Source organism: Crinia signifera, chromosome 9, assembly GCF_055691185.1.
Source record: "Crinia signifera chromosome 9, ASM5569118v1, whole genome shotgun sequence".
In the NCBI taxonomy this organism is placed as follows: Eukaryota; Metazoa; Chordata; class Amphibia; order Anura; family Myobatrachidae; genus Crinia; species Crinia signifera.
The window spans coordinates 147,047,421-147,068,601 of NC_139225.1; the positions used below are offsets into that span (position 1 = coordinate 147,047,421).

Here is a 21,181-nt window from a genome sequence, read left to right on the forward strand (position 1 = left end):
CCACCCTTGTGTACTGAGGGATCTAAGCTCAGTTATTGATGGATCACTATTACTTGTATCTATAGAATCCCTCATTACAAGAGCAGGGCCATACAATACGGCCCCAATCTTTAAAGAGGTATTTGGTAAATGATAGGAGTACAAGTCCTTTAATGTACATGAAGCTAGTCAGAGGAAGGGTGAGGAGCACTACCTTGTGGTAAATGTCCAACTGCAGAGAGCTACAAGGCTCGGAGCGGGGGACGTACGTGTTCACATCCGCGGGTTTCCATGTGTGCTATAGCAACACACCCATCGCTGTTACCCTTCCACCGTCTACTACCCTTCCCCCATCAGCCTGCTATAATGTGCCCAACAAGATGTCTCTATACCCCAGACCTCTCCTGAGCGTAAAATAGCACCATCGGGGACCCATCAGCCTCCTTATAATGTCTCCTCTGTTTGCTGATTGTAACATGGGTGGTGATTCATTATTAACTATTTCCGTAGCTCAGGTTCTTGTCCCACCCAACAAAGATGCCACTGGGAGCAGCTCATCAACAAGTCATCCTGCTGCTTCCAGGCGACAATGTCCACATCCCAGTGACAATACTTATCAAGCTGCATTTTGAGGCCCCCATAAACTAGTCCGTTTGCCCTTGAGCTCCCCCGGCAGCTCCCCGGGAGGCTCGCATACGATTTGGCACTTGAGGAGCTTGCAGTGGAAAGGAGCGGGCAGTGGGGTCCGGCCAGCAGTTGGAGCACCAGCTGGGAGGTGGTAGCGGCATTTGCCGGGCGGTGGGGCGCGAAGTGCTGCTGAATATTTTTTTTTAAACTGGCCGGCCGGTTATTGACTGAGAGAATTCTGTCAGCCAATCATCAGCCTCCCATAAAATTGTCTGGGAGAATTCTCTCAGCCAATCAGCGTCCAGCAAGTCTTTTCAAAATATTTTTTTTAAATTCAGCAGCGCTTCACACCACACCGCCCGGGCAAATGCCGCTACCACCTTCCAGCTGCCACTCGGACCCACTGGCCAGGCCCCACTGCTGCACATAGGTGTGTGCCAGGGGTGCTTCACTGCTGGCACACACCTAGGATCAGACCCAACACATCGTGGGTGCTAAAAAGCACCCGCGATGTGCCACTGATGGGTCCGATCCAACAGATTGAACCTGCAACAGGTTCAATATGTAGGGTGTGACCCGATGTGCACGGGACCTCTGATTTGGGTCGATTTCTTGATCCGATCGGACAAAATTGGCCCAAATCGGATAAGTGTACATTTTGTCAGCGGCCCGTTGTAGAATGATGAGAGTACAGTACGGGGAACATAGGTAAGGCTGCCGAAACACACAGGCCCATCACAAAATCTCACCTGTAGAGAACTTTTTGTCTTTCTTGCTGTAGAAGTCCTTATAGGAAGACATGATGACAGGAATCACTGGGACCTGAGGAACACAGCGACTCATTAAAGTGCAGAAAATACAGATAAATGGTACAGTTCCAATTGCTGTTATATAGCACCCAGAATGCTGTGGTTATTACCAGATATAGAACATACTGCAGTATAGCTAGGAACAAAGGGGGGCGGGGGGACTGAAGCTTACAAATAGCCGAGAGTTTTAACAAAGTGCGGAAAGCAAGCATTGGCCATCACTGAAATCTGGTTGGAGATCCTGCATTCACTGCAAAGTACTGGGGGCATGTGCAGGCCCTGTCCTTCCATGTCAGTGATTGACAGTCTCATGCCATTTTGGAGCAGGAAAGGGCCAGTAACACCAGGATCTCCATTGGTGGACAGATATTTCCTGAGTATGACTGATCAAGGCGTATGTCAGCCCAGTACTGGTATTTATGCGTTTGGATGACACGACCGGTGACGTGATAACCAGGGGCAGGACTTCATATAGAACTGATATGATGATGTCACCACCAGCTCTTCTACCAGCGATGATGACATCACTGACTGAGTACCCCCTGAACTTCTACGTGATACCTTTATTGACATATTTTACTGTTGGTACCTGAGCTTGCACGGCCAGGTGAAATGCTCCTCGCTTGAATGGCAGAAGAGACCCGTTGTGGTTTCGAGTGCCCTCTGGGAATACCCACACCCGCACCTGACAATAGGGAGAATGAGGAAAAGGGGATTAGTGAGAGATAAAATACAGACAATACTCAGTTCTATGACCCATCCAGACAACTTTAGTGAAAGACGCCAATGAGCTGACCAGTGCTGTGTAGGTGTGGCCAACTCCATGTGGGTGTGACCAGTACTACATGGGTGTGGCCAGAGACGTGGATCTGTACACCCCTTATGCTATCAGTCCCAATGTCTCCTCAAATACATAATTCTGGGCAATAAAATAGAAATACAGAACTTCTCCCAGAATATGGTACAAGTGGGACCCGATTATCTCATGAGACTGAATACCACCCCTGACCGCAACCCATACCCCCCCCAACAAACACCCCCCCCCCCCCCACCCCCAACACTATATCCACCCAATGATTTGGTTCCTCACATCCTCCTTCAGCATGGTTTCCGCAGCCTCTGTCATCACGCTGATGGCATCGTCCGTTTTTTTCCGATTGATAAAGATGACGCCCGCCAGCCAGCATGCCAGCCCGGCGGTGCCGGCATACATGAGCTCGCGCTTGGCAATGGGCACACAGCGACCGGGCAAGATCTCCATCATCCCTGGGGGCAGAGGAGACACAAACGCTTATTTTATTTTTTCATTTCTTTCATGATTTTATTTTTGAATAGACCCATTTTTCTCCACCGGATTACCTGGTTATTTACCAATATTACAGAAAGCGTTCCCACACCAGCACATTAGCGCAACACGCGCCAGCCTTGAGTTCTTAGTAATTAATGCCGCACTAATTAGCAACTTCCCTCTCCTTCCAGTCAGCACAAGGGGCCTTATTCTGGTTCACTCTGAGGCAAATTCCTTCTCAAATGGAGAAAAAAAACATGTGCACTGCAGGTGGGGCAGATGTAACATGTGCAGAAAGAGTTAGATTTTGGGTGGGGTTTTACTTCAAAGTGAGATCTATATTGCAGTGTAGAAATAAAGCAGTCAGTATTTTCCCTGCACGGAAACAAAATAACTCACCCAAATCTAATTCTCTCTGCACATGTTACATCTGCCCCACCTGCAGTGCACATGGTGTTGTCCATTTAAGAAGGAATTTGCCTCTGAGAGTGAACCAGAATAAGGCCCAAAGTCAGAGCACTGTGAGGTAGATGTATGAAGCAGTGATAAGGGAGAAGTGAGCCAGAGGAGAAGTGGCCCATGGAAACCAATCAGCCGCTCTGTATTATTTTATAGTATGCAAATGATAGATGTTACTTCAGTGCTGATTGGTTGCCACAGGCCACTCCTCCTCTGGCTCACTTCTCCCTTATTAGTGCTTCATACATCTGGCCCAGAGTTGTTCTCTATACATTGCACCATGCTCTAGGTCACTGGCCCCCAACCTGTTCCATCCGCAGGGGCCCCATATGTCAGTGTACTTTTATCCTGAAACCAATAGAGAGGTACCAGATGTAACAAGCTTAAAAAAAAAGCCATAAAGTGGAGAGTGATAAACAACCAGCCAATCAGCCCCTAACTATAATTTCCCAACCCGCCTGTGACAGTTGGGAGCTGATTGGCTGATTGTTTTATTGCCTATAGCAACCAATCAGATTCTGTCTATAATTTAGTAGGATGCAATAGAGAAATGTTAGACAGAATCTGATTGGTTGCTATAGGCAACAGCACCACTTTTCATTTTGAGAAGCTTTAGTAAATTTACCCCCCATAACTCTTTTTTTTGGGGGGTCTGCCTTAAAAATACCTGTAAACCTCTAATCTATATCTTTGTCCTGGGTAACGTCTCCCCTTCTATCTGCTACGCACACTAAGCAGGGCCGTCTTAGCATATGGGCTTAAAGGGCAGTTGCCCTAGGGCCCAAAATGCTAGGGGCCCAAAGACTGCCAGCCCCCGTTGACAAGGACCCCCCCTCCCCACGATCGCAGCCTGTACACAAGCCATCTCATCCTGAAGGACCCCAGCCAGCACATAATTACACACACATACCCCCTGATAATAGTTGCTGCCGATGCCAGCTGCCCTCCGCACAGAGCATTACTGTGAATGTAACATGGGAGGAGACGCGTCATGCAGTGGCCGCACCAACCAGCGGCCTGAGGTGGGAGGCGGGATCGCTGCCTACTCGCATGTTCCGCTCTGCGAGCAGCAGTGTAGCATGGCAGCGCGGCAGTGTCCTGTGACTGTGCTGAGGACTCCAGGTGACCACGCACCCCAGTCGTCCATCCTGCTGGCTGGCTGCCCTCCCTCCCTCCATGCTCCAATTCCCACCACTGACACTACTGTGTCACTCCCCATCTGGACCCAACATCAAAGGTAACCGCAGCTGGCAGGGGAGGGGCAGCGTCTGCAGTGCATATGAAGTGGCACTTTGCACCTTGACAAAGGGGTATAGTTGACCCCGAAACTTGGATTATATGCACCCTTGAATAATTCTGTAAAAAAAAGTCTCAGAGTGCCTCCACCGATCAGCACATATCCACAATTACCTGGAAGGCACCTGAGCGGGTGATTCAGCCAGACAGAGGGTGAGTGCTGATCCTCCTCACAAACCATTTTATATGTCACCCACTGCCCATCACCCTCATGCTGCTGTCACCTACTGCCCCTCACCCACCTCCCATCACCCTCATACTGCTGTCACCCACTGCCGTCACCCTCACTCACTGCCCATCACCCTCATGCTGCTGTCACCTACTGCCCCTCACCCACCTCCCATCACCCTCATACTGCTGTCACCCACTGCCGTCACCCTCACTCACTGCCCATCACCCTCATGCTGCTGTCACCTACTGCCCCTCACCCACCTCCCATCACCCTCATACTGCTGTCACCCACTGCCCGTCACCCTCACTCACTGCCCATCACCCTCATGCTGCTTTCATGTACTGCCCCTCACCCACCTCCCATCACCCTCATACTGCTGTCACCCACTGCCCGTCACCCTCACTCACTGCCCATCACCCTCATGCTGCTTTCATGTACTGCCCCTCACCCACCTCCCATCAACCTCATACTGCTGTCACCCACTGCCCGTCACCCTCACTCACTGCCCATCACCCTCATGCTGCTGTCACCTACTGCCCCTCACCCACCTCCCATCACCCTCATACTGCTGTCACCCACTGCCCGTCACCCTCACTCACTGCCCATCACCCTCATGCTGCTGTCACCTACTGCCCCTCACCCACCTCCCATCACCCTCATACTGCTGTCACCCACTGCCGTCACCCTCACTCACTGCCCATCACCCTCATGCTGCTGTCACCTACTGCCCCTCACCCACCTCCCATCACCCTCATACTGCTGTCACCCACTGCCGTCACCCTCACTCACTGCCCATCACCCTCATGCTGCTGTCACCTACTGCCCCTCACCCACCTCCCATCACCCTCATACTGCTGTCACCCACTGCCGTCACCCTCACTCACTGCCCATCACCCTCATGCTGCTGTCCTGTACTGCTTCTCACCCACTGCCCATCACCTTCACTCACTGCCCACCACCCTCGCGCTGCTGTCACCCACTGCTCGATTCATCACCCTCACTCACTGCCAATCACCCTCACCCTGCCGTCACCCACTGCCCCTCATCCACAACCCTCACACTGCTGTCACCCACTACCCATCACCTTAATGCTGATGTCACCCACTGCCCATCACCCTCATGCTGCGTCACACACTCACATATATATAATAAGGTCTGGGCCCCACTGTGCTGCTTTGCCCGGGGGCCCATAATGCTGTTAAGATGGCTCTGACACTAAGTGGTTATGTACTAAGATGGGAGTTCTATTAAAGATAGGTTGTTGCTATGGGCAACCAATCAGATACTAAATAAATAAGAAGTAGCTTCTGATTGGTTGCCCGTAGCAACATTCCATCTTTAATAGAACTCTTATCTTACCCCTAAATCTTAGTGTTTGTTCTAGCTCCCGCTATCTTTGAAAACCCTGCAGTTCCTCTTCCCTGCCTGGGGTGTCACTGTCTACTGTGGTGTTTCTAGCACAGGTCTGGTTTGCATATCAGTGCTGATATACAGACCACACTGTGCTAGAAGCACTACACCAGACAGCGACACCCCAGGCAGGGAAGAGGAACTGTACTGGTTTTCAACACTAAATCTGTCCATGACGCTAAAAGCCCCAGCATGCTTTGCCCCATTATGGTAGCTAGCAAGGCATGCTGGGACTTGTAGTTTCGCCCCTGCCTGCCCAATCCGATTACTTTATAAAGCATTTGTAAGAACTCAGGCAGTAGCATGAAGTGTTTATGTCTGTGGGGGAGGAGGATCAAGCCCTGGAGAGAAATAAAGTACTAGCCAATCAGTCATGTTCCAGGCTATGCTGGGTAAATGACAGTTAGGAGCTGGTTAGAACATTAATGCTGTACATCACCCCCAGTGTGAGTCACACAGTGTCCCTGATTCAGCCTGGTTGAATGTGTACAGGGAGATCAAGGTGCCCAGCGGTGAGCTGCATGTAGGGATCTATATACAGGGATAGAACTTGTGATCCCCTGCAGTATTACAGGCCATGGTATTAGGCCCAGCGAATTCCAAGCATACCATGGGATTATAGCCATCTCCTGTGTACAAATCGCTGACAGCGCTGTTCACACAGACAGACATGATTACAAACAAATACCATCATTATTTCATTCTTTTTCGGGTGACTATAACAAAGGGGAGAATATATTCGGATTTGTGCAGTTTGTTGGTAGAATTTACACATCAGTGACATTGGAGCAGATGTATTAAGCCTTAACAAGAGATAAATCCAAGGGTGATAAGGAGAGATAAACGTCCAGCCAATCACCTGCTAACTGCCATGTTACAGGCTGTGTTTGACAAAAGTCAGTAAGGAGCTGATTGGCTGGACGTTTATTTCTCCTTATCACCCTTGCATTTGTCTCTTGTTAAGGCTTAATACATCTGCCCCATTGGTCCTTATTCATTGCAGTACAAATTTGTTCTCAAAATGGGCAAAACCATGTGCACTGCAGGTGGGGCAGATGTAACATATATAGAGAGAGCAGTTATTTTGTTTCTGTGCAGGGTAAATACTGGCTGCATTATTTTTACACTGCAATATAGATTTCAGTTTCAACACACCCCACCCAAATTTAACTCTCTCTGCACGTTACATCTGCCCCACCTGCAGTGCACAGGGTTTTGCCCAATTTGAGAATAAATTTGTACTGCGATCAAATCTGAATAAGGGCCAATAAGCCCAAATAAAGTCTATTACAAGCAGCAGCTGTATACTGTGGGGGTTACTCAGACCTGATCGCTGTGGCGATATTTAGCAGCGCCTTGCGATCAGATAACCGCCGCCCAAGACAGAGTGAAATCATGCCCCCCAAAAAAGGCTGCAAATCCCTTTGCAACTCGCAGAATCCGCAGCCCAGAGATCCGCTCTGAATAACCCCCTCTATCGGGACCCTGAGGTGGAAAAGCAGATTATTAAAGTGTTGAGGCCCACAAAATGGCTGCCGCCACCAAAATGGTGTTAGGATGGTGATGTGGAAAATGGTTGTGAGGGAAAAGCTTGATTTGTTTTATTTGTGGTACAAAGCAATAGCAGCAGGGGAGCGCCATAAGAGGGTGGCAGAGGGACGCCTGTTGCTGGTCATGCCCCTAAACTAGTGACGTTGTGTTGTCACCCCTAGGGGGCGCCGCCACTGGCTCTGGGAAGTATAACAATGCCCAGGACACTCGCAGATGGTAATCATGATGCCGTGAACATAATGGGCCTATTTTCTGTGGATGCCTGGAGGTGTAGTTCCCAACCACCCCACTTACCCAGCAGGTCCAGGGAACTCTGGTGATTTGACACAATGACGTACGGCTCCTTAATGTTAAAGTTCTCCCAGCCCCGGACCTCGATCTTGATTCCGTAGAGATATTTAATATGCAGGAGCATGAATCGGAGAACCCTGGAACCGAGACAGGGAGAAAAGTGCAGGAACAGAAATGGTCAGCAGGAGAAGGACCCCAGAAATGGGATGAGCACACATCGCAATATGACAATACCGTGGACAAACTTTAGAAGGTGGCAGCAGTCTATTTACAGTGTGGCTTAATAAAATTTGTCTTCACATTTATGGCGTGTTGTTTTATAACACTCTTTGAGTCACAAAATACCAACACGCCGGCACAGAATAGTACCTAGGGGCCGAATTAACTTTTAACGGTGAGATTTGTCATCGCTGAGACAGGTTTTATAGGCCGTTCCGCAAAACAGAAAGTGCTTAGGGATCAGAACTCACGGGGACTGAGGAGAAAATGCATTGGATAACCCTGATGGCACAGCAGAAGTTACATCCACACAGAAAAAAACTTAGGCGGAGATAAAAAAAAAAAAAATAATCAAATCCATTACTCTTCATGCTGAGAGTACCAATGTCATGCAAATATCATTAGTACATGAGCCTCCGTCCTGCCTATGGGGAACGATTGGGACCATCTAGCAGTTTCAGCCAGCCACATGAGGTCAAGGTGACTGTAGTGTATGGGCCATACCATTATTCTCTGATTTCACACAGTACAGACATGATCATGGTGTAGCGTATGAGGTAAGGATGACTGTAGTGTATGGGCCATACCATTATTCTCTGATACCACACAGTACAGACATGATCACGGTGTAGAGTATGAGGTCAGGATGACTGTAGTGTATGGACCATACCATTATTCTCGGATACCACACAGTACAGACATGATCACGGTGTAGAGTATGAGGTCAGGATGACTGTAGTGTATGGACCATACCATTATTCTCGGATACCACACAGTACAGACATAATCACAGTGTAGAGTATGAGGTCAGGATGACTGTAGTGTATGGGCCATACCATTATTCTCTGAACCACACAGTACAGACATGATCACGGTGTAGAGTATGAGGTCAGGGTGACTGTAGTGTATGGGCCATACCATTATTCTCTGATACCACACAGTACAGACATGATCACGGTGTAAAGTATGAGGTCAGGGTGACTGTAGTGTATGGGCCATACCATTATTCTCTGATACCACACAGTACAGACATGATCACGGTGTAGAGTATGAGGTCAGGGTGACTGTAGTGTATGGGCCATACCATTATTCTCTGATACCACACAGTACAGACATGATGACGGTGTAGAGTATGAGGTCAGGGTGACTGTAGTGTATGGGCCATACCATTATTCTCTGATACCACACAGTACAGACATGATCACGGTATAATGTATGAGGTCAGGGTGACTGTAGTGTATGGGCCATACCATTATTCTCTGATACCACACGGTACAGACATGATCACGGTATAATGTATGAGGTCAGGATGACTGTAGTGTATGGGCTATACCATTATTCTCTGATATCACACAGTACAGACATGATGACGGTGTAGAGTATGAGGTCAGGGTGACTGTAGTGTATGGACCATACCATTATTCTCTGAACCACACAGTACAGACATGATCACGGTGTAGAGTATGAGGTCAGGGTGATTGTAGTGTATGGGCCATACCATTATTCTCTAATACCACACAGTACAGACATAATCACGGTGTAGAGTATGAGGTCAGGGTGACTGTAGTGTATGGGCCATACCATTATTCTCTGATACCACACAGTAAAGACATGATCACGTTGTAGAGTATGAGGTCAGGGTGACTGTAGTGTATGGGCCATACCATTATTCTCTGATACCACACAGTACAGACATGATCACGGTGTAGAGTATGAGGTCAGGATGACTGTAGAGTATGGGCCATACCATTATTCTCTGAACCACACAGTACAGACATGATCACAGTGTAGAGTATGAGGTCAGGGTGACTGTAGCGTATGGGCCATACCATTATTCTCTGATACCACACAGTACAGACATAATCACGGTGTAGAGTATGTGGTCAGGATGACTGTAGTGTATGGGCCATACCATTATTCTCTAATACCACACAGTACAGACATGATCACGGTGTAGAGTATGAGGTCAGGATGACTGTAGTGTATGGGCTATACCATTATTCTCTAATACCACACAGTACAGACATGATCACGGTGTAGAGTATGAGGTCAGGATGACTGTAGTGTATGGGCCATACCATTATTCTCTGAACCACACAGTACAGACATGATCACAGTGTAGAGTATAAGGTCAGGGTGACTGTAGTGTATGGGCCATACCATTATTCTCTGAACCACACAGTACAGACATGATCACAGTGTAGAGTATAAGGTCAGGGTGACTGTAGTGTATGGGCCATACCATTATTCTCTGATACCACACAGTACAGACCTGATCACGGTGTAGAGTATGAGGTCAGGATGATTGTAGTGTATGGGCCATACCATTATTCTCTGATACCACGCAGTACAGACATGATCACGGTGTAGAGTATGAGGTCAGGATGACTGTAGCGTATGGGCCATACCATTATTCTCTGATACCACACAGTACAGACATGATCACGGTGTAGAGTATGAGGTCAGGGTGACTGTAGTGTATGGGCTATACCATTATTCTCTGAACCACACAGTACAGACATGATCACGGTGTAGAGTATGAGGTTAGGGTGACTGTAGAGTATGGGCCATACCATTATTCTCTGATACCACACAGTACAGACATGATCACGGTGTAGAGTATGAGGTCAGGGTGACTGTAGTGTATGGGCCATACCATTATTCTCTGATACCACACAGTACAGACATGATCACGGTGTAGAGTATGAGATCAGGGTGACTGTAGCGTATGGGCCATACCATTATTCTCTGATACCACACAGTACAGACATGATCACGGTGTAGAGTATGAGGTCAGGGTGACTGTAGTGTATGGGCCATACCATTATTCTCTAATACCACACAGTACAGACATGATCACGGTGTAGAGTATGAGGTCAGGGTGACTGTAGTGTATGGGCCATACCATTATTCTCTGAACCACACAGTACAGACATGATCACGGTGTAGAGTATGAGATCAGGATGACTGTAGCGTATGGGCCATACCATTATTCTCTGAACCACACAGTACAGACATGATCACAGTGTAGAGTATGAGGTCAGGGTGACTGTAGTGTATGGGCCATACCATTATTCTCTGATACCACACAGTACAGACATGATCACGGTGTAGAGTATGAGATCAGGGTGACTGTAGCGTATGGGCCATACCATTATTCTCTGATACCACACAGTACAGACATGATCACGGTGTAGAGTATGAGGTCAGGGTGACTGTAGTGTATGGGCCATACCATTATTCTCTGAACCACACAGTACAGACATGATCACGGTGTAGAGTATGAGGTCAGGATGACTGTAGCGTATGGGCCATACCATTATTCTCTGATACCACACAGTACAGACATGATCACGGTGTAGAGTATGAGGTCAGGATGACTGTAGTGTATGGGCCATACCATTATTCTCTGATACCACACAGTACAGACATGATCACGGTGTAGTGTATGAGATCAGGATGAGCTTGCTGTAAAAAACGGGCTTACCTATTCAATTGCGTCCGTTTTCGGATGGTTTTTAGTCATGTTTCGACTATGCAATTTCACTTTTTTAACACTCGAAACTGCATTGGCAAAACCTGACTAAAAATGGACGCAGCTTCGACAAATACATTTCAGTGTAAAGAGTTGCACTGAACAGCTGATTCACTGCAGTCCATCAGGATGAAGTTTGTCAAAAAGTAAGGATTTAATTCAAATTTTCAGTCAATTTAGAGGGAACAGCAGTCAGGAAAGTGTGAAAATATAATGCACTCTAGGGGAAGCGGGACCCCAGCTCACTTACTTCATGTTCTCCACGTTGCGCCCCCTCACGGCACATATAGGAATGGCCAGGATGGCCAGCATCAGGATCCAGCCATTATAAAACGCCATCTTGCAGAAGTACTTGAAGGAGAGGCTCCATTCATAGAGGAGAGGGAAAGCCACCAGACAGACCACGAGAAGCCACTGTGCCAGAGACAGCTCCATCGCACCTTCACGGGGAGAAAGAGAGAGGTCTGAGAGACGGGTGCCGAGAACGGGGGACTGGAACGGTGGCAGAAGGGGGAAGAGACATACTGAACCAGCAGCCCCTATATGTAACCAGTGTGACAGAGATAATCAGATGAGCAAGGCTGTGAGTGTCCTTTGTACAGACTGCCCCAGGAGACTGCCCCAGGAGACGGCCGCGGGAGACTGCCCCAGGAGACTGCTGCTCACCTTTGCGCACATTTCCATTCTTGCTCCATCCCACCCCCTGTATATATAAATACAATTTCTCCTCTCTCGCACGCGTTAATGTAGATCTGGGATTCTCAAACTTGGTCCTCAGGACCCCGCACAGTCACTTTTTCCAGGTCACCCGGCAGGTGCACTCGTTACTGACTGACACATTTTTGAAAGATCCACAGGTGGAGCTAATTATTTCACCTGTGATTCTGTGAGGAGACCTGTAAAACATGCACCGTGTGGGGTCCTGAGGATCGAGTTTGAGAACCTGTGATGTAGATTATAACGGTGTACGTACGCATGCACACTACAGTGCACAGATGCCATCCGTAACTAGGTAGGCAGTAAGGTTAGAGCATTTACTATACACGTATACAACACAAATGATCTACTTACTGGGTAGAGGAGAGTACAGGCCACACTCATTCTCAGCAGCCACCACGCCTGAGCCGCGCACCGATAACTTCATCTTATCTCACCATTAAGAAAACAATATCTCGTCATCTCGGCCAGGCTACAGCCCAGCGCGGCTGACTCACCCCCCTCCCGCCCAGTATAACAGACATCAGACGACCGATTAGTGCATTAATAACTGGAAGACTGCTAAATGACTACAGTCAGTCCCCCAGGACTATCCCCCCCCCCCCCTCCCATGACCTCTGCCACCAAGGGGAACCTCGCTGAATCTTTCTTTTGTATTCTGGTGCTAGCTCTTTGTCTGGCACCGTTTCACGACCGCCCCTGGTGCCAACTGCCAGACGGCACTGGGGTCACATGTGAGCCGGGCTCTCTCGGTGCAACTTTACACTTATCCCACACTCTCAGGGGGTCTGACAGATGGGTGCGGGACATTATTTCTAACATTGCACTGTAGTCTGTGTGCAGAGGTGTCATTATACACATCAAATCAAGGTTGACAGGGATAATGTTGACACCTGAAATAAGTCGACTTGGCTAAGGTTGACAGGGTTGGAAGGTGGACATTAACATTAGGTCGACAATGGAAAGGTCAACAGTCAAGGTTGACTACAGGTTTTAATGTTTGTATTCCTAAATGTCGACACAGTCGACATGGACAATGTTACAGTGTACCGCGTCCCCTTGCATGGCTTGCTGTGCTCATGTGACATCAGCTGCCTGCCCCATCGCCACACCTGCGTCTGTGGGGGAACGCCCAATTTAATGGGGACGCCCATAAAAACGCTGGGTGTTTCCCTGCTACCGACCCCCTGCTGTCCTAGAACGAACAGGCAGACGAGTGTGAAACCCGAGCTGTTCGAACAAGGGGGATGAGGACGAATTCGGACCCTAACAAAAAGGTCTGATTCGGCCCAACACAATGGTTGTATAGAAACCTGACATTATCCCCATCTACCCGCTATCGTACTATGGGCCTTATTCAGCACGGATTGATCATTCGATCATTCGCAAATCGCGCAAACGACTGCGCAGGTGCCGCGTTCACTTTGCACATGTGTGGGCGGATACTGTAAAAACGTAAGCCGGCATTGGGTCCCCTTTTCTCCATCCAACTAGTGGGAATATTCATAAATGTGACGATAAACGGATTTAGCGAAAGAAAGAAATAGCTAGAAAATCTGGCGCATGGCCACACAGGGGGTAAAGGGGGTGAGGGTCTCCCTGGCAGCAGCGAGGGCAATCAGCGGCTGATTACATTTGGGTTCTATGTAGTCTTGTAGGGATTAAATAAGCCAAATATACTACACTAGTAAGCCTGCTCGAAGCAAAAGCTTCGAAAGCTAGTCTGCTACCTTCTGTGTACGTGCATGTGTGAGAAAGAGATGTAGTGTCACTGACAGTGTTTCGGAGACTTGCGGACACTAGACATATATATATAGATGATAAAGGTGGTGCATTAGTTATGGGCGTCCTCCTCTCCCCTCCTGATGTACAAGTCGGCCCTCATTGCCTCTAATCAGGGAGATTGAGACCGGCCGTCATGTTAATTTAACTATGTTCAGTTTTCATCTGAAATGTTCTTTGCTTTTAATAACATAATGGAGGCCTATAAATGCATCTGGAATTTAATATTCAGGATAATTCACTCCATGCTGTAAAGGCTGCAGTTATTAAATATCACCGAGGACTGCGGTCATGGGGGAGGACGAGGCTGTGAGGCGAGGTAGCGCTATACTGGTAGCGATCTAAGGGAGCATCACTCCTCATAATAAACAAATGTTCCTAATGAACACTTCGGGGGGGGGGGGCAGAACTCTGCTTTTATAACGATGTTCCCTACAGCGGTCTGTAAGAGGTATTACTAGTGTAACTCGTGGTATTACGACAGCAGGGAAAAGCACGCCACTAGGAAATGACGCTGGTAGATGGTAATAGACAGAGCGTTAACAGGTTGGCAGCAGATGCTATACAGTCAGTAGGTCGATATGGACTGATATCGATGGGGGCTAAAGGTTGACATGCAAAAGGTCAACGCAAAAAATGTCGACACGTGGTTTTTCGTGATTTTCAGCCATGAGGTTGCTCAGCAGTTAGATGGTGCGACCAATGTGCACCTGATTCTGCGTCTTTGTGCGTCTTATTCTGCATTTTTGTGCGTCTGATTCGGCGACAGAAGATCGGGGATGCAGTCGGCGGGCATCTCTGTACAAAATATAACAGCACCGTTTCTAGGTACCGCTGCACAGAATGATGAAACAGGACTTGCTTCCACTTTTGAATCAGGCCCTGAGGCTCTGCTGGGTTAATATTCATCAGGCAGACTCATATTCAAGAGCTCCTGTCTAATATTCATGAGCCCTCACTAATATTCATGAGCCCTCACTAATATTCATGAGCCACTGCCTGAGCAATGCCACAAATGTGATCAAAGAACAGGTCATTGTCAGCTGTAACCAACTTGAAACAGTTTTGTCAAATAAAGGCCTCATTCGCATGTGGACGGAGGTGCTACAATCAACATTTTTGGGTTGGGAATATTGTATATTTCATGCTATGTGACTACCGTCTGTACAAATATCTACCCTCACGGGCTTGATCTGCTGGTAGGAGATTCCTATTCCCAATAGATGTCCATGTGGATAATTCTGTAGATTGTAAGCTTGCGAGCAGGGCCCTCCTACCTCTACGTCGGTCTGTTATTACCCAGTTTGTATAATCACTGTTGTTTCCAATTGTAAAGCACAACGGAACCTGCTGCGCTATATAAGACACTGTAACGGAACCTGCTGCGCTATATGACACTGTAACGGAATCTGCTGCGCTATATAAGACACTGTAACAGAATCTGCTGCGCTATATAAGACACTGTAACGGAATCTGCTGCGCTATATAAGACGCTGTACCGGAATCTGCTGCGCTATATAAGACACTGTAACGGAACCTGCTGCGCTATATGACACTGTAACGGAATCTGCTGCGCTATATAAGACACTGTAACAGAATCTGCTGCGCTATATAAGACACTGTAACGGAATCTGCTGCGCTATATAAGACACTGTAACGGAATCTGCTGCGCTATATAAGACACTGTAACGGAATCTGCTGCGCTATATAAGACACTGTAACGGAATCTGCTGCGCTATATAAGACACTGTAACGGAATCTGCAGCGCTATATAAGACACTGTAACGGAATCTGCTGCGCTATATAAGACACTGTAACGGAATCTGCTGCGCTATATAAGACGCTGTAACGGAACCTGCTGCGCTATATAAGACGCTGTAACGGAATATGCTGCGCTATATAAGACACTGTAACGGAATCTGCTGCGCTATATAAGACACTTTAACGGAACCTGCAGCGCTATATAAGACGCTGTAACGGAATCTGCTGCACTATATAAGACACTGTAACGGAATCTGCTGCGCTATATAAGACACTGTAACGGCATCTGCTGCGCTATATAAGACGCTGTAACGGAATCTGCTGCGCTATATAAGACGCTGAAACGGAATCTGCTGCGCTGTATAAGACGCTGTAACTGAATCTGCTGCGCTATATAAGACACTGTAACGGAATCTGCTGCGCTATATAAGACACTGTAACGGAATATGCTGCCGCTATATAAGACGCTGTAACGGAATATGCTGCGCTATATAAGACACTGTAACGGAATCTGCTGCGCTATATAAGACACTGTAACAGAATCTGCTGCGCTATATAAGACACTGTAACGGAATCTGCTGCGCTATATAAGACGCTGTAACGGAATCTGCTGCGCTATATAAGACACTGTAACGGAATCTGCTGCGCTATATAAGACGCTGTAACGGAATCTGCTGCGCTATATAAGACGCTGTAACGGAATCTGCTGCGCACAGTTCACATGGATCACATACAACGAGGGAAATTTACCAAGGGTTCTAAAACTGTAAAGAGGTGCTGTTGCCCATAGCAACCAGTTTCTGTCTATCATTTCTCTATTGCATCCCAGCAACATCAACTCTTTTAATTTTTAGGGCCAGATGTATCGAGATACAAAAAGAGATAAAACGGAGAGTGATAAACAACCGGACGGTCAGCGTCCAACTGTCATTCTTCAAACTCAGCCTGTAACATAGCAGTTAAGAGCTGATTTGCTGGTTGTTTATCACTCTCCATTTTATCACTTTAGAAGCTTGATACATTCGGCACTCCCCAAAGTGTTTGTCTTAGTTAGGGAGGTAAAGCCGGCATCCAAAGACCAGAACACTAACTCCCTGCAGCTTCCCAGGAACAGTAAGGCCCCCCTAGTACAAATCCGCCCCCTCTGCAATACAGTCATAAGGCTTTTGTTGATGTTGTTGTTGCTTCACAACCCCTGACCTAAAAGCTATTGTACTTGTGAAATCCAGCGTGAAAAATGTGAGTTTCAACTATTCGTCTGAGGAAACTGGGCATGGTCAGTCAGTAGGCGTCTGAGGAAACTGGGGATGGTCAGTCAGGAGGGGTCTGAGCAAACTGGGGATGGTCAGTCAGTAGGCATCTGAGGAAACTGGGGATGGTCAGTCAGGAGGCGTCTGAGGAAACTGGGGATGGTCAGTCAGGAGGGGTCTGAGGAAACTGGGGATGGTCAGTCAGTAGGCATCTGAGGAAACTGGGGATGGTCAGTCAGGAGGTGTCTGAGGAAACTGGGGATGGTCAGTCAGGAGGCGTCTGAGGAAACTGGGGATGGTCAGTCAGGAGGGGTCTGAGGTAACTGGGGATGGTCAGTCAGGAGGGCTCTGAGGTAACTGGGGATGGTCAGTCAGGAGGGGTCTGAGGTAACTGGGGATGGTCAGTCAGGAGGGGTCTGAGGTAACTGGGGATGGTCAGTCAGGAGGGCTCTGAGGTAACTGGGGATGGTCAGTCAGGAGGGCTCTGAGGTAACTGGGGATGGTCAGTCAGGAGGGGTCTGAGGTAACTGGGGATGGTCGGTCAGGAGGCGTCTGAGGAAACTGGGGATGGTCAGTCAGGAGGGGTCTGAGGAAACTGGGGATGGTCAGTCAGGAGGGGTCTGAGGTAACTGGGGATGGTCGGTCAGGAGGGGTCTGAGGTAACTGGGGATGGTCGGTCAGGAGGGGTCTGAGGTAACTGGGGATGGTCAGTCAGGAGGGCTCTGAGGTAACTGGGGATGGTCAGTCAGGAGGGGTCTGAGGTAACTGGGGATGGTCAGTCAGGAGGGCTCTGAGGTAACTGGGGATGGTCAGTCAGGAGGGCTCTGAGGTAACTGGGGATGGTCAGTCAGGAGGGGTCTGAGGTAACTGGGGATGGTCAGTCAGGAGGCGTCTGAGGAAACTGGGGATGGTCAGTCAGGAGGGGTCTGAGGTAACTGGGGATGGTCAGTCAGGAGGGCTCTGAGGTAACTGGGGATGGTCAGTCAGGAGGCGCGTCCCTTTGAGACACTGAAATACAACCAGTAGCAGCCAGCGGCTGTGTGTGTGTCATCACATTGTGACATGCAGCAACACAATTATAAAATACTTCACAACAACAAAGACAAAAATAAATAAAAACTAGGATCAAGAACAAAGACAAAACCAAAGCACGTCAATCTCACAGTCCAGATACAGCGGTGGTGTGACTGAATATCCAAGTGGCGCAGGGCCGGACTCAAACCCGATTTTTCTGCAGTTGAGCAATTATTAGCCAAAAATGTGCATGCGTCATTTGCAAAAACATTGGCACTAAGGGTTGGTCTAAGGCTACACAGACTGAACACAGCAGTAGCGGCACAGACGCCATGTTTTGCACATAGGAGTTAGCAACTCTCAGCAGGTACACGCTCCAAATGTTTCCCAAACACTCCCATAAAACAGGTCACTACACATGCGCAGTCTGACGATATCTCCCCTTCGGTAATAAAAGTCACTCAGAGCTGACTTTTATTTCTGTTGGAGAGTGCAGAAAAGGAGGCGGGCGCTGAGGTCATGTGACATCAGCCGCCTGCCCCGAGCCAGCATCTGCTCGACCGCGTTACCAGATGCAAGTGCCAGTTACAAATGTTGTTTTAATCATTTACAATTTTATACTTGATAACTCAACAATCTCAAAATGTATATATAAAAATACAAAAAGGATTCTGTGACACCTTACAACTAGCGTTGAGAAATCCGGACGCTACCGAACGGCAGGGATCTGAACGCCGTTCGGCATTTCCTGACAAGCTCGGCTCGCAGAGCGAGGCAAAACGGCATCATCCCGGAGTCGGATTCTCGCAAGATCCGAACTCTATATAAGTCACCCGCAACCGCCGCCATCTTCACTCCGGCATTGGAGATGGTTGAGTGAGGTTGTGTCTCTCTGGGAAGCTAGCATGGGGTGGTGACCTGGTCGCAGTGGTGGTGTTTTGTGCAGTCCAGTCCTGTGGTACTGTGCTGTCTGCTGCCAGTGCTGGTGTCCTGAGCTGCTGCATATGTCCAATGCAGTGGTGCTGTGCTGTTTAGTGCCGCCAGTGGTACTGCCGTTAAGTCCAGTACAGCTGTTAAGTCCAGTGGTACCGCCGTTAAGTCCAGTACAGCCGTTAACTCCAGCGGTTATTTTAATCCGTCTAATTTTGTTCAGACTTTGCCATGTGTGTGTGGTTTAGGCTGGGTACGCTCTCCTGTGTTTCATCCGCTAATAATAAATAACCCCAAAATAAAAGGGTTATTTTAATCCGTATACTTTTTTCAGACTTTGCCATGTGTGGTTTAGGGGTACACTTTCCTGTGCCGCATATTATTATAACTCCAGAAGGATAATGGAGAACAAAAATGTGGAGGATAAAATAGTGAAAGATCAAGAACCACTTCCCCCTAGTGCTGAATCTGCTGCCACTATTCATGACATAGAACATGAAATGCCATCAACGTCATCTGCCAAGGCCGGTGCCTAATGTCATCGTGGAGGGCATGTAAAATCCTAAATGCCAGAGTTCAGTAACACAGAGAAAAAAAACTAAATGTAAATCATTTGAGGAGAAACGTAAGCTTGCCAATATGTCATTTGCGACACGGGGTGGCAAGGAACGGCTAAGGGCCGGGCCTATGTGCATGACTAGTGGTTCAGCTTCACACGACGATAGACAAAGTCCTCCTCCTCACCCCACTAGAAAATTTAAGAGAGTTAAGCTGTCATCAAAAACACAGCAAACAACGGTGCCTTCAAAAGACATGGATTCACAAATCCCCAAGGAGAGTCCAAGGGTGTTGGTGGTTGCGATGACGGACCTTTCCATCACTGTACGGGAAGAGGTGGCTCCTTCCACCATTTGCATATGCTGGAATGAGTACCCACAGTCCAGTTCCTGATTTTGAGATTGAAGGTGTCAATGTTGTACACCAGGAGGAGGAAGCTGAGGAGGAGGAAGTTGACGAGGAGGATACCACTGATGGTGATGTGGTTTGCTTAAATTAGACAGTTGTTGTCCATGGGATGCGTAAGGCCATCACCATGCCTGGGCAGAAGACCAAAAAAGCCACCTCTTTGTTTTGTAATTATTTATATCCAGATCTGGACAATTGTCTCGCCATATGTAGCTTATGTAATGCTGCAATAAGCAGGGGTATTGCCGTTAGTCACCTAGGGACATCCTCACTTATGCGTCACCTGAAGTTTGTTCATAAGTCACCGTTTAGTTCAGAAACTGTGGCCAGGACCGTAAGTGGTCCCGGGACACCTAAATCCCTTGATCCTGTTTTATCTAAGCGCCTGAAAACCACACCAGCAACTCCCTCCTCGTCAATTTCCTCCTTGATCTGGATCAGAGGTAGTCCTGCAGGCCATGTCACCGGTATGACTGACTCCTCTTCTATCTGGGATTCCTCCAGAGGATCCTACAGTCCTATGCCTACTACTACTGCTGCTGCTGCTGGGAGTCAGTCATCATCCCAGAGGGGAAGACAGAACACCGTTACGTCTTTCACTAAGCAATTGAATGTCCAAGAGTCGTTTGCGACAGCGGTCATCCTAAGGCAAAGCAGATAATTGCGGACTTGACAGCTATGTTGGTGTTAAGACGTGCGTCCGTGGTCCACCATCAGTAGAGTGGGATTTAGACGATTGATGAAGGTATTGTGTCTCCGGTACCAAATAGATTCCACTTCACTAGGCAGGTGATACCCAGGATATACAGACATATGAAAAAAGGGTCCTCAGTGCCCTGAAAAATGTGGTTGTACCCACTGTCCACTTAACCACAGACATGTGGTACAAGTGGTACAGGGCAATCTAAGGACTATATGACAGCCCACTGGGTAGATGCATCGCCTTCCGCAGCAACAGCAGCAGCATCATCTCCTGCACGCCAGCTCCTTCCAAGGCAGGCTACGCTGTGTATCACCAGTTTCAGGAAGAGGCACAATGCCGACAACCTCTTAAAGAAACTGAGGGAAATCATCTCGCAGTGGCTTACCCCACTTAGATTCTCATTAGTAACATTGTGCGGGCAT

General features: G+C 48.1%; 1 protein-coding gene across 5 annotated transcripts in view; it reads right to left on the reverse strand.

Annotated features, from left to right (window-relative positions):
* The window catches only part of AGPAT1 (1-acylglycerol-3-phosphate O-acyltransferase 1), a 48,263-nt gene that overhangs the window by 2,949 nt on the left and 24,133 nt on the right, over positions 1-21,181 (reverse strand). For 4 of the 5 annotated variants that reach the window (XM_083160135.1, XM_083160137.1, XM_083160136.1 and 1 more), the window contains 5 exons: positions 11,887-12,076; positions 7,886-8,019; positions 2,506-2,681; positions 2,005-2,100; positions 1,356-1,428 (listed from right to left, as the gene is read on the reverse strand). In XM_083160135.1, the coding sequence (XP_083016261.1) occupies positions 1,356-1,428; positions 2,005-2,100; positions 2,506-2,681; positions 7,886-8,019; positions 11,887-12,076 (669 nt within the window). Of the gene's footprint in view, positions 1-1,355; positions 1,429-2,004; positions 2,101-2,505; positions 2,682-7,885; positions 8,020-11,886; positions 12,077-12,707; positions 12,849-21,181 lie in introns of those variants that run through there. The other variant, XM_083160134.1, reaches the window with a different exon arrangement.